The sequence below is a fragment of the Acinonyx jubatus genome, chromosome B3 (assembly GCF_027475565.1).
Source record: "Acinonyx jubatus isolate Ajub_Pintada_27869175 chromosome B3, VMU_Ajub_asm_v1.0, whole genome shotgun sequence".
In the NCBI taxonomy this organism is placed as follows: Eukaryota; Metazoa; Chordata; class Mammalia; order Carnivora; family Felidae; genus Acinonyx; species Acinonyx jubatus.
The window spans coordinates 73,500,635-73,513,518 of record NC_069386.1 but is presented as its reverse complement, the minus strand read 5'-3'; the positions used below and the strand labels follow the sequence as shown (position 1 = coordinate 73,513,518).

At 44.2% G+C, this 12,884-nt stretch overlaps 1 protein-coding gene and 1 long non-coding RNA gene across 7 annotated transcripts in view; one reads left to right on the top strand and one right to left on the bottom strand.

Annotated features, from left to right (window-relative positions):
• The window catches only part of STXBP6 (syntaxin binding protein 6), a 250,823-nt gene that overhangs the window by 231,070 nt on the left and 6,869 nt on the right, over nt 1-12,884 (top strand). For all 4 annotated transcript variants that reach the window (XM_027065508.2, XM_015085686.3, XM_027065507.2 and 1 more), the window contains one exon: nt 7,759-7,916. In XM_027065508.2, coding sequence (XP_026921309.1) covers nt 7,759-7,916 — 158 coding nt within the window. The remainder of the gene's footprint in view (nt 1-7,758; nt 7,917-12,884) is intronic.
• LOC106987406 (uncharacterized) overlaps nt 1,670-12,884 on the bottom strand; it is a 106,866-nt gene continuing 95,651 nt past the window's right edge. For all 3 annotated transcript variants that reach the window (XR_008299320.1, XR_008299321.1, XR_008299319.1), the window contains exons 5-6: nt 4,356-12,823; nt 1,670-4,324 (exon numbers count right to left, since the gene is read on the bottom strand). This is a non-coding gene — a long non-coding RNA (uncharacterized LOC106987406). The remainder of the gene's footprint in view (nt 4,325-4,355; nt 12,824-12,884) is intronic.

Genomic DNA, 12,884 nt, shown 5'->3' with positions numbered 1-12,884 from the left:
GGATTTGTAACAGAATTTATCTGATTAGTCATTACCACAAAAGTGCAAGTGAAATTTAACCTTTTGGAAGATCTCCATCTAAAAAAGGGATCCTAGAGGTGGCCCAACATTGAAATGCAGCAGGGTGATTAGTATTGATTAGTCAGTGTAATGTAGAAAGAGCTTCCTAATTTACCCAAGCTCACAGATAATCAATGGAGTCTGTGAATGAAGAACCAGCTTGTTTCACCGGGTAGGCCTGTGCATTTAATTACTCTGTTTGTAGAAGTTATTATCATCATTCTCATTTAAATTATATTCATTTCTAAAATGTTTAGGGCAAGTCACAGCCCTAAGCAGAACCACCAGAAGTATCACAGTTACCATGCAACTTCAATTACTGCCCGTGGGGGTGGAGGTGCGCCCTCTTCCCAGGAAGCAGGATAGTGTATAAATGGTTCAGAGTGGCTTTAAGAGTGGAGAAGGGACCCTGCAGTCGGAGGACCAAGTTTCCATGTGACTTTTCTTTTCTTTTGCTAATACGTCCTCTCATAGTAAAGACCCTGAGCAGCGAAGATTGGAAGTAGAAAAAGGAAAGGAAAGAGCATCTTGGGTGAATCCCACAGATTTGTAGCCAGGAAAGTTCATTTGAATGTCACTAATACTGGACCAGACTTAGGTGTGCCTTATGTCTACCCGTGAAAATCATTTTGCTAAAAAATAGTAATACCATAGACAAGTATAGAATAGGGACTATTTAAGCTACTCCATGAATAAATTATTACCGAACACTTTCAGCAGACACCATGAGAGTTACTAGTGTTCCTGGCCAACTAACAGATTCAATATAATAGATCTCCTGCCTATTTTTGTGAGTTTATTGTACTAGAACCCAAATCCATTTTGTTTTTCTTTTCTATAATTAGTTTTCCTTTAAGTTAGTTTGGATACATGGGGCTTTATTGTACAGTGCTTGCTAAGTGGTTAAATTGACTGTAGAGTAGAAGCATTCCAAGCAAAATTATTAACAGATTTCATTTCTAAAACAGTTGCTCTGAGGTGATCACATTAATCAGCACTGAGTGTAGATTGGCATATATTTATTGATCATTTATTTTTAGATGATATTCCTGCTTCTTTCCAGGGTGAGTATTTTGCATTTCAAATATACATATCTACCTATCTATATCTTTATAGATATAGATAGACAAATATAGGTAGATATAGATATTTGATATAGGAGAATGCTGATGAAAATTCTTGAAGTTGCCTCTCTACTAGCTCTTGAATTAGGAATTTTGATTACCAAGATACTACCTGAAGCCTAGGACAATATAAAGAAATTATGTTGATATTTGTTGGTGTGCATATCAATTGTGTTGATATGCTGTTGGTGTGTTTTGTGTGCTTTTAAAAATCTTCCCTCTGCCTCTTTCTCTTCTGTTGTTCCTTTTCAATACCCCTTATTTTTTCCCTCATTTTTCTATACATTTAAGTTTCTTTTAATTGGGATTTCAAACAGACTAATGCAGAGTTACTGCTATATTTCAAGTTATAGCTTTAGTTCAGTAAAGTCTGTTCAATCATTTAACATAAAAGATGCCAGCATAAAAAAAAAAAGAGATGTCAGCATGAATATACATATTTATATATATAATATATATTAATACAAATATATATTTTTTTATAATATTATTTTTTAATATATTTTATATATTTATTTTTTTGTACTGAGTGAAATGGATATAAATGCAACATCAATGAAGTAAAACTGGTCTCTACTCTCCAGAGACTGTAATTCAAAAGGCAGGTGACTTTATTTGCTGTGGTTGACAGCCTCTTCTCAGACTGCTTGAATAAATTTGGGTATTAATATGCTTCCTGCCTCTTTAGAGAGAATTACTGTTCTATCTGCCTTGGGAGACTGTTTTATTTCCAGACTGAACTCAATACAGTATTATGGGCCCGAGCTTTGAGTAGAGCATGCCTTGACTCAGTGAGTTTGTGCTCAGCTCCCTCTCTGAGCAACACGCTGAGCTATGACAGCAGGTATACAGGGCTATCTGAGAAGTGTCTTCTGTGAGCTTCAAGACACATTGCCCCAAAATAGGAGAGAAGAGAGGGAGGCAGGCAGTGGAATTGGTGGGATCTTACCATCTTCGAATTCCTAGAGAACAGATGTGGTCTCGGGGAGGTGGAGAAACAAACACCCACTGAGAATCTACAGGCACTTTGTGCACATCTTTGTCTTCATTTCCACAACAGCCACACAAGGTAGATGGCATGACCCTCATTTTACAGATGGAGAAATTGAAGATCAGAGAAATTAAATCACTCCCTCAAAGTCATTCTGCCAATTGCATCAGTATAATAGTGCCTGACATACAATACACTCAAATGAATAGCGTTGAAAGTTGAGGGGCGCCTGGGTGACTCAGTTAAGCGTCTGACTCTTGATTTTGGCTCAGGTCATGATCTCAGGGTCATAAGATCAAGCCCTACCTCAGGCTCGGTGCTGAGTGTGGAGCCTGCTAAAGATTCTCTTTCTCTCTCTGCCCCTCCCCCACTCGTGCACATGCACACTCTCTCTCTCTCTCACTTTCTAAAAAAAAAAAAAAGAAAGGTTGAATGAGCCTTTCAGGTAAGCAATTTTCATCCTGCATCAAGAGCCTCAAAAATGTGTATGTTCTTTGAATCAGCACTTTCATTTCTAGGAATTGTCAGAGATGTGAGCAAAGATTGTGTGTGTGTGTGTGTGTGTGTGTGTGTGTGTGTGTGTAAATGCAACAAGGTAAGTGCAACCTCATTTTAAAAAGCAAAACTTTTGGAAACACACCCAATATCTAAAAGGGAAAGAGCCAAATAAATTACAGCAGTGTTATGCAGCCATTATAAATAGTATTTTCAAAGAATTCTTTATGATATGGGGCAGTGCCCACAATAGGACAGAGAACGAAGTATCTGTGGTGGTCTCAGCCACATCTTAGAAAAGCATATACAGAAAAATCACCAGAATAAAATGTACCATCAGCGTAAATTGTGGTTATCTCCAAGCAATTGAATATTACATGATTTCATTGCCTTTTTATAGTGATGTGTGTTCTAAATTTTCTACAGTAAGTTATTCTAACTTGTAATAATAATAGGATATTTTGTTTACTATTGCAATTTTAAGAAATGCATAAGAAACTACTGCACTGCAGTCCTCCTTCCACAGTTAATGCAGACTCTGTGTCATTAATCTTGTACAAGAAACTTCCCATGGAGAGCCCACATAACACAGTGAGTAAGAGAACTGGCTCTGGAGGTAGGCTCCCTGGGTTCAAACCTTAGCTGTGCTGTTCCATTACCGGGTGAACATTGGCACGCCGCTAACCCTCTCTCTTTACATTAGTGCTTCCACTGATAGAAATGGGATCGTGTAATGCCCATCACATAAGATGGTTGTAAGAAGCATTTAGTAAATGCCCAGAACATAGTGAGTGTTCAGGAAACAGTTATTTACATTGGATTTATTTATTAAGCTATTTAACTTCTGTTTTTTTATACCTTACTGTCGTTTATTTTCAGGGTAGTAACAACAGATTTTTTTTTTTTTATCAACCACCCCCCCACCTTTCCTTTTACTATAGCAAATGCATTACCCTTTTTACATTTTGTGTTTCATTTAACTCATTGTATTCCTGGCACAATTGCTAGGTGAGATAGTTAACTCCATTAGACACAGACTAATCTCTTAGTCCCTTGGCAAGTTTAGAATTTCAGGACGTAGTTAGATCATGTGACAGTATCAGTTATGTACCCAACCCTCTGCTAAGCCATGAAGAAATCCTAAGAAGGATGATATATCCTTCTTTCAGTCGCCCAGTGTTTATTGAACATCTGCTGTGTGCCATGGACCAGGAATACAGAAATGAAAAAAGCAGGGTCCCTGCCCTCAAAGAGTTCACCCTAGATAGCCAAGAATTACATGCATGAAATAAATGCACCATTTGAAACAAACACAAGAAAATGTGTGTTGGGAGCAGCCAGGGTACAGGGTAAGCTAGACATAACAAGGTTCCCTTAGAGAGGACCTGAATTGTACTGAAGTAGCCACTTTTTTAGGAAGACCAAGATAAGCAGGGTTCCAGGCAGAGGCAGTAATATGAAGGCTTATAAGTAAAAAAAAAAAAAAAGTCATGACACATCTGTGTACATTTAGGCAATTTGGCAAGGTGTAAGAGATGAGGTGAGAGAAAGGCAAGGCAGAAGTCTCAATTTTATCTTTAGTGGGGAGATGGTAACAGATTTGCCTTTCTAAAAGTTGTCTATGAAGGTGTGGAAGATGAACCATCTTGTCTAGCTGTGGGGACAGCTAGACCAGAGGCTATCACTCTAACTCTGAAAGCAGAAGGGACTAGGTCAACACAGAAACAATGGAAATGGTAAAGAGAATAGAAAGCACAGGGCCGTGTAGAAGGGGGCCTTTAGTTGCGTGGGGTAAAAGTGAGGGAGGATATAGACTGGACTCCCAGATTTCTGAGTTAAGGAGCTGGGCAGATAGTGGGGTTGTTCACTGAGGAGGGAACCCCAAAGGAAAAGCAGGTGTGAGGGGAAAGACAGTGGGGTCAGGCTTAGGCACACTGAATTCCAGATGACTTTGGGTCACTCACCTGGAACTGTCAAGTAAGAAAACATATGGGTCTGGGGCTTAGCAGCACAACCTCATGAAAGATAGAATTTGGTCACTGAAGCCGTGAATTGAGTAAAATTGACCTAGAGAGAATGTAGAGTGTAGAAGTAGAGAGTGAAGAGGGCCAATGACAGAACCCCGGAATTGCAGCTTTAGCAAGATCTCAGAAGAAAGGAAGTAGGAGACCAAATGAAGAGGAGAAACATTCAAGATTTGAGGAATAGCCAACATAACAAAATGGTGCCCTTGGGGAATTAATAGCTTGGCTGGTAAATCACTGCATCTGTAGGTAAAGAAATGAGTTGGGAAAGTTGCCCATGACTGCCCTTGATTAAGTGCCTAAGAAGATATAGACAGTTCTTACAGAAGTAAGAGAAAAGAGGGTATGGAGTTGACATAAAACTTGATAAAGGTGATGAGACTTCATTGAGCCTGAAATGTGGTTAGAAGTGAAACCAGGAGAGAGAGGTAATTTCAACCAAGAGGCCCTAAGATTTGCTCAAATCCATCCTCATGTCTGAAAAACAACTGGAGGTGGATTTTCTATTGATCATGGTCAATCAGTGTCATCTTTGAATAGTGAAGACAGTGTTTGGTTCTCTTTTAGTAATAATGCCTGTTGGTTAAACAGTATCATATAAAATTGGATGCAGTGTTACCTGACATCTTGTGCAAAATTAAGGAAGTCATGACAGGAAAACAATTTGGCTTATGCATAGCAGATTCACTCCAGAAACACGAATGTGTCTAACTTTGTAGACATCATGAGAGTCCAATTCAATGGGAAAAGACAAGTCCTGGTTATATACCTTCTTAATTTTATGGTAGCTAATTCTAAAATCTCTTTGGCTTGATGTAGCTGTTCCTGCTGTAAGCTTGCAGATTCCCTGCCCCGTGTTTTCTGTAGCCTCTGGTGGCTAAGCTGTGGGTTTGTGAGAAGAAGCAAGAAAGGAAGGCAACTTAAGTGCCCCCACCACTATGCACCTTCCAGGCCCTTCCATCTTCCCATTCCATCCCACTGACCTCTTTCTCTTGAGACCACTTGACTTACAATGCAGCACAGGTGAATAGCTCTTCATTAACCAAGAGGAATACCTTAAGGACAGAAACAGTCAGGCATTACCTTGGGAAATAACCTGTCAGCATCTGTCTGTGCTAATCTGCTCACAATTCTGTCTTTTGTATTGTTTCCCACAGCCTACACCATATCTGCAAAGAGGATGGTACAGAATAAGGAAAAGTCATTGGAAAATCAGGTTCCAGTGCTGGCCATGCTGCTTCCCTAGCAATATGATTTTGTGCAAGCCACATAACCTCAACCAGTCTCAGTCTTCTCAATAGAATTTGTGTGACACTCAAATGAGATATTTGTGAAGGTGCCTTATGACTGCAAAATGCCATTCACATGTTAGGCAGTGGACTAAGAGTCTATCTTCATAGTCATGCGGTGTGGAAGGAGAGGGGGACCAAGATTTCTTCTCGTAAATCTGTTCTGAAGACCTAGGCTTTCCATCCAGTCATTGCATTCAACAAGATTCCTCCAGAGCCCCATCTCCAGTAGTCCCTATTAATCTGTTAATTTATCTTGGCTCATGGAGTGCTTGCTGCAACTGAGTAATACTAAGTTAACCCCATTCTTCTCCCCTTAGCACACAGCAGAAGCCCTTAAAATCTACTCCTAAAGAAGAAAAATGGGAAACAATTTGCAAAATGCTTCCTATGGGCCAGGCACTTTCTTTGCCTGAGAGTCTGTTCCACAAACCACAGACTTTTCCCACAGAGGAGAAATTAGGAAGACTTTACAGCTGAGACCAGTGGAAATGACATTTCTATTAAAAGCTGTCTGTGGCTAGATGTATCCATCCCAAGTACAAAGTTAAATGATGTAATAAACTTATTCAAAGACATAAAGCCATTACATAAAATGCCATTAAATATCTTCCACTCAGTGTTAACAAAATACAGCTATATATCTCCTTGGGTTGTAATTCTGCAAGTCGCTGGTTCTCAGTGGGTTATACACCTGCCAGTTCTTCACTGTTAAATTCTGTTTTCAGTCCTGGCAAATGGGATGGCAGGGATGTATAATCCTTTGAGATGTGACGGTTTTCGATTTTTTCATGAATCGGGAAGTGCCCAGTTACTTCTAAGGCTGGTTACTGTCACTGTTCTCTACCTCCTGGCTAAGTGCAGTGTTGAGGACCCATGGCTCCCATAATCCACATTTTGCCCTTTCACCTGACCAACAGTGGCCCAGCCAACCAGGTTTTGACTCAGGATTCAAGGTTGGGAGCTGGCCTGTCTCTGAACTTTGGGACTGTTTGACAGCTTCTCACATGAAACCATGCATCTAGGGATAATGGGGTAAAATGGAAGAGAGGAGTTGAAAAGAAGAGAGCATTCTGTCTGGAAAAGTTCTGTGCCCCTTTTCCTGTGGGTTTTCACCTAAATCCCAAGCCAAGAGGAAATGCGCAAAAGATCCAGATAAGCCTCATCAAATTTGCCTAATTCTATGAATTTGTCAGAATTTCCTTTTGTGGGGCACCTGAGTGGCTCAGTCGGTTGAGTGTCTGACTTCGGCTCAGGTCATGATCTCACGGTTCGTGAGTTCGAGCCCCGCGTCGGGCTCTGTGCTGACCACTCAGAGCCTGGAGCCTGCTTCAGATTCTGTGTCTCCCTCTCTCTCTCTGCTCCTCCCCTGCTCACACTCTGTCTCTCTCTCAAAAATAAATAAAGATATAAAAAAAATTTTTTAATAAAAAAAATAAAAAGAATTTCCTTTTGCAAGGCAAGTCCTAAATCCAGATGGACCCCGTCCTTTGGATCCTCACCAAACAAAATGGCGGTAGAGTGGCAGTGAGGGCTGTGTCAGTGAAGGGGATATGAGAGAAGCTGTCAGCATTTGCCCAAGCCCTGCAGGCTGTGGGTTCTCTTCCTACACATGAGCAGTCAGACCAGATCAGAAGAAATGTTGACTCATTCCTAGACACTCGAGGCTTCTCTGTAGGGGCCCTCCTTGCTCTTACAGGTGCTAACCCCTCGCAGGGCTCTGTTGCTGTAGGTCAGCCACGGTAGCCTCTGATGCTCTTGCTGTGCTTCTTCAGGAAACAGCATCCTCCATTCGGCAGCCGATAGCGTGACCAGCGCCGTACAGAAAGCGAGCCAGGCCTTGAACGAGCGTGGGGAGCGGTTAGGCCGAGCAGAGGAGAAGACGGAAGACATGAAGAACAGCGCCCAGCAGTTTGCGGAAACTGCACACAAGGTGGGTCCCGCCGAGGGGCAGAGGTCTCCACTCCGGGTGGTCAGGGAGCTTGGGCTCCAAGAAACTCATGTCAGTGCATTTCCCATGGTGGAAGATACAAAATCCAGCCATTTTTTATTTGGCCTCGTTATGCAACCTGCTGTTTTAGTAAGTACCAGAATCATGAAAGATTTCTTGTACCTGTTTCTTTGTGTATCTCCTTTCTGATGCCTTTATCTCTGTCTCTGACCTTGGATCTGGATCTTCGGAAAATGTGGACCATCTTTAGTTCCTTCCCAGAATTTTAGGGCTCAAGTTTCAGGGAACAGGATGGGGGGTAGGGGAGGTCAGACCTAAGAATATCCATCCTCCCTTGGCCAGTGCTGGAAAAAGGACTTTGGGCTGCTCATGCTTACTTTTCCTTGCCGTCCTTTTCCGGTCACGGCCATGAGCCTAGCATCCTGTGTTCTTATCTCTTCACTGTATGAAAAGCAAGCTTTAGTCCCAGGACACTGTGCACCTCAGGGCTGGTTGCCCCTCTGTAAGAGGCCTTGCATCTCTCAGGCTGACCTGACTCACGCAGAGCTGCCCGCAGGGTTCCTACCTGCCCTGGATCCAGGGCATGGCAGTTCCCACGTGACCACAGGCGCACACATGCACATTCACACGCTCCCTAAGAACGTGCCTTTCAGAAGGGGAAAGGGGAGTTTTTATTGGCATCCCGCTCTCTGAGGCAGTTGAAAACCAAAGGAAAGAGCTGCCGTGTTGGTCAGGTGATAAAGAGGATTTATTGCTGATCTTGTGCTTTAGGTCAAAGGGTAGTTGTCTGGCTAGGGATTGGAATTCAGGTTTCCAGAAACCACCTCTGCTGATAACTGTTGGCATCTCTGACTCATGCTCCAGCCTTTCAGATCTGCTTTTTTAGGTGACCTTTGGGGAAAAAATTAATTTGCTTCAACAGAAAACCCCATTTCTGTGGAAGAAACAAGAACAGACAACCTGAAAAGTAGTGAGATAAGTGTCCCCAGCTGAGGCTAGCTGGCCTCTCCCAGGGGCTCATGCCCAGGCCTGACTGCGGATCCGAATCCCAGCGGATGCTTCCTGCCTTCCCTTCCTGCTTCCCCCTTGCACAGACCTGTCTTCTGTGTCATCAGGTTCTCTTTTGTGACGGGGTCTTACTGCACGCCCGTCTCGGGGGCCCATTTGGGGTTCCCTGGAGGAGAATTGGCCAGATGTGGCCAAAAATGCAGGCAGGCCTGCTGGAGGTCAGACCCTTGCTTGCCACTTGTCACAGAGAGAGGGAGCTCAGATTTAAGGTCCCTTCTCCCGCCTTTGTGATACAGAAATAATAATGAGATGGAAATGCTAGAATTCCCGCCCCAGTTTCACTTCTGTAACAACAGCGAATCTTGTGGTTTACATGGGGGATGGGCAGCGGAAGTCTGGAGAAACATTCAAAGTGTTGATTTGGGGAAGAGAAAGCTAAAGGGAATAGTTTTTTAATTGTCTTCAGTCTGGGAAGAATGTTAGTGCAGGCAGGTCTCTCTTGTCCCTTACCACACAGAAGGGAGCATTCAGCGCACTGATAACATTCTGCTCAAACCAGAGTGTAGGTTCGTGATTAGATCATGAAGCAGGTTACCAAGGAAGTCTGAAATCACTCTTCCTAAGGTGGAGTAGACAATACCCAGAGGTCATCCGTGTGGGCGTCCCCCTCCGAAGAGGTGGTACAAACACAGGGTTGGATAACCTGACCAGAGGGCCACGATTCTTGGCCCTGGTCGCCCTGTTTCCTTGATGTTGTGGCCGAGCTTGCTCGGTGGTTGGGAAGGCAGTACAGTGTGGTTAACATCTTGTGTTTGATTTACCCTCCCAGTGACCTTGGGCAAGTGCCTAATTTCTCTAAGCACCAATTCCCTCATCAATATAATAAGGCTAATTAATAACAGTGTCTGTGTCCTAGGGCCTTGAGACAATTGAATGAATTCCAGCGTATACATCTATTATCACAATACCTGGCACATATAAATCTAAATTAATATTGGTTATAATAATTTCCATAAAAATGGTTGTGTTGAACTTGCCCTAGTGGGTCACCTAGTGACCACTGTACGGGGATAGAGAAATGTGATTGAGGACCTTAACAGAGGGATTGGGGAGGGATTGGAGAGGTTTTCTGAGCCCCGAAGTGGGGGAGGCAGGGCTCCTGCTAAATGCTAATACCTTCTAAACACAGAACAACCCTTGAAACAGGGCTTGTCAGAAGAGAAACTGATTAGTCCACCAAAGGCAAAAGGGCCTCTGGCCTTGACCACTGGGAGGATCAGTGCCAGCCAGTGGCCTGTTTTCAGTAGAGATGGAAGAGGCAGGGTCCAGCGTGCCCTTGTTTTGGTTTCCCCGCCTGTGGGTGTTCTGAGGGGGGAGGTGAAGAGGTTGCTGGTATCTATTAGTGTGTTTGAGGGAGTGTGAGCGAGACACTGTCCTGGCCAGACATGGTTTTCTAAATCTGGGATGTGTGCTTATGAATCACCAGCATTGGCAGTATTCCCATTGAGGAGATTGACCTCTTTAGATAAGGTGTGGCTGTTTTCCCAGGGACTAGGACTCCTGATTTAAACCCTCTGGTATAGCCTGACCGTGAAGATGTCATTTCACTGGCCAAGCCCCCACCAGACCTGCTGGTGAGGAGGGTGTTCAGAGAGGGAACCCAAGCCCTTCTGCCCCAGACAGACAAACAGCTGTGTTGATTCATAAAGAGTGGGCTGCATTTTACAAGTGGAGACACGGTGCGCATGTTAGCACCCTGAGCAGACAACAGTGCCATGCACCCTGGTTGAATAAGGGCACGTAACCCCCAGCCGGAGAGTATGGCACCCTTCTCTAGATTGCAGCAAAAAGGACCTTTCTGACTTTTCCCAGGACTCCTGCAATGACCCAGGTACATTAACGAGCAGATCACCTTTGCACAACCCCACCTCCGAGATAACGTGGGTGCTTGTCTCCAGTAGAACAGATGGGAAATGCTCCTGCACCCCCTTTCCCCCAGCTCTGTTGAGCCTGCCTGGAGGAAGCGTGGTTCCTTCCTGTGAGCTCTGGACTTGGCACGGTCTCAATCACAGAGCAGGCCTGCTCACTTTCCCCTGCCCCAAAAAGCACAACATTGCAGTGCGTGCCATGCTGTGACACCCGCTACAGGCAGCGAGTCAGCAGGCAAGAGCAGCGCCCGCACCTAGGCATCCTTAGATGACACGTCTACAGAAAGGAACAGTGATCTGCCCTGTTTTGTACAAGCTCGTGTTGGGGGTGGGGGAGGGAACAAGCGGTAAGAGGTACTTCTCTCACTGGCAGGGACTGGCTGCCTCTATCCCTGCCACAGTCACCTGGTCCCTTTGGGCCCCTGAACCAGAAGCAACCTCAGGAGGCCTCTTAAAATCCCCTCCAACCAAGTGCAAGTAATTTATTTTTATTATTTAGATGGAGTAATCTATACAGCTGTGAAAGAGAAAGATTTCTGTGGGATATTAAGAAAACAAAATACACCAAAAGGAAATTGTAAGCTCATCTTCTGTAGGAACTCTACTATCTAAACTGACCCATAAGCATTTGAGTTGGAGAGAATATTTCTAAACATAAGGAGACTGAGGTATAGAGCAGCTGTGACTTTAGGGCTCAAGGTCATTCAGCAGACTTGTAGCAGAGAAGCAACAGCACCCTGCCTTCCATGTTCCAAAACTTCTAACTCCCAGAGAATTTTAAAAAACAATGAAAAAAAAAAAAAACACGGAAATGGTGCCACTTTCTGCAAAGACACTGCAAATAGTCAAATATCCAATCCAGCCATATTTCTACAATGCTGTGTTGGCCACGGCCTCACCTGGGTGGGGCTCCCTTTAGTGCCATCCCAGATGCCCTAGTAGTCACCAGGGCCTGGTGCAAACGGCCGTACAGTTGTTGCTGAAGATTGATGACTGGGGGTGAATTGGCACAAGCCTATTAGCTGAAGGTTAACAGCTCAGTGAATAACAGGACAGCAGCACTGATCAAATATTTATGTTTGGTATTCATTATGCACAACACTTAACAACTCTGGTTGATTTGAATGGTCCACGTTGCTAAATAATGTATTAAAACTAGAGACGGAGCGAGAAGCGGAATCCGTACCCCGGAGGGGCGGAGCGTGGTGGGGCAGTGGAACAGATCCGGAGGAGAGCCACGGGACTATAAACTCTTCAGGTTCAGGAGTTATTAGCCACCTCCACCCTTCTTGGCAAAAACCCACAGCACTTAGCACCGCGGCGGCCCCACACTCACAAATACCATCTGACAGTGACGGACTCGATGTCTGCACTGCAGAAGGTCCATGGGGGCCTCTGTGGAGACTGGCATCACCAGGCAGAGAGGCACAAGGAGGTCTTTCAGCTGAGGTGAATTTAGCAGCACGAAGGCCTGGTTCCACAGGTCCCTTCTGCATCACATGCTAACGTGGTCCGGTACACCTGCTGCAAGGGAAATGTCCACTGCATCTGCAGGTGACCTGAAGTGGCCGCCCCAGGGTTGGAGAAATCCAACCCTCCTCGTTGTTGGAGACATCAAAGAAAGGGAAAGAGAGACTTGTGCTGCCTTGGGTCACACCGGAGAAATGGGTCATTGACACCGTTCAGATTGATGGATAGCACTGCTCTGTGGAATCAGGCAAATCCCCTGCTAATTCTTCAAGGACCGAGAACCTGGTCATGATGCAGATGATACGGCTTTCTACAAAGTTCTTGCCTGCCAAAGAATCACCTGCTGTTTGCTCAAAGACAAACCCTGTCCTCTACTTCCAGTCACAACCCCAGGGATTAATCCCTAATACCAGATTCTGGACACATGCGGAATTACAGTTCAGGCTCAGCTCTGCCTTCTGGTTCACGTCAGTTTATGGGCTCCTTGGAAAGGATCAAAGAAAAGCAAAGTCAGATTTAACTTTATGTTCTGTACCTGCCTATA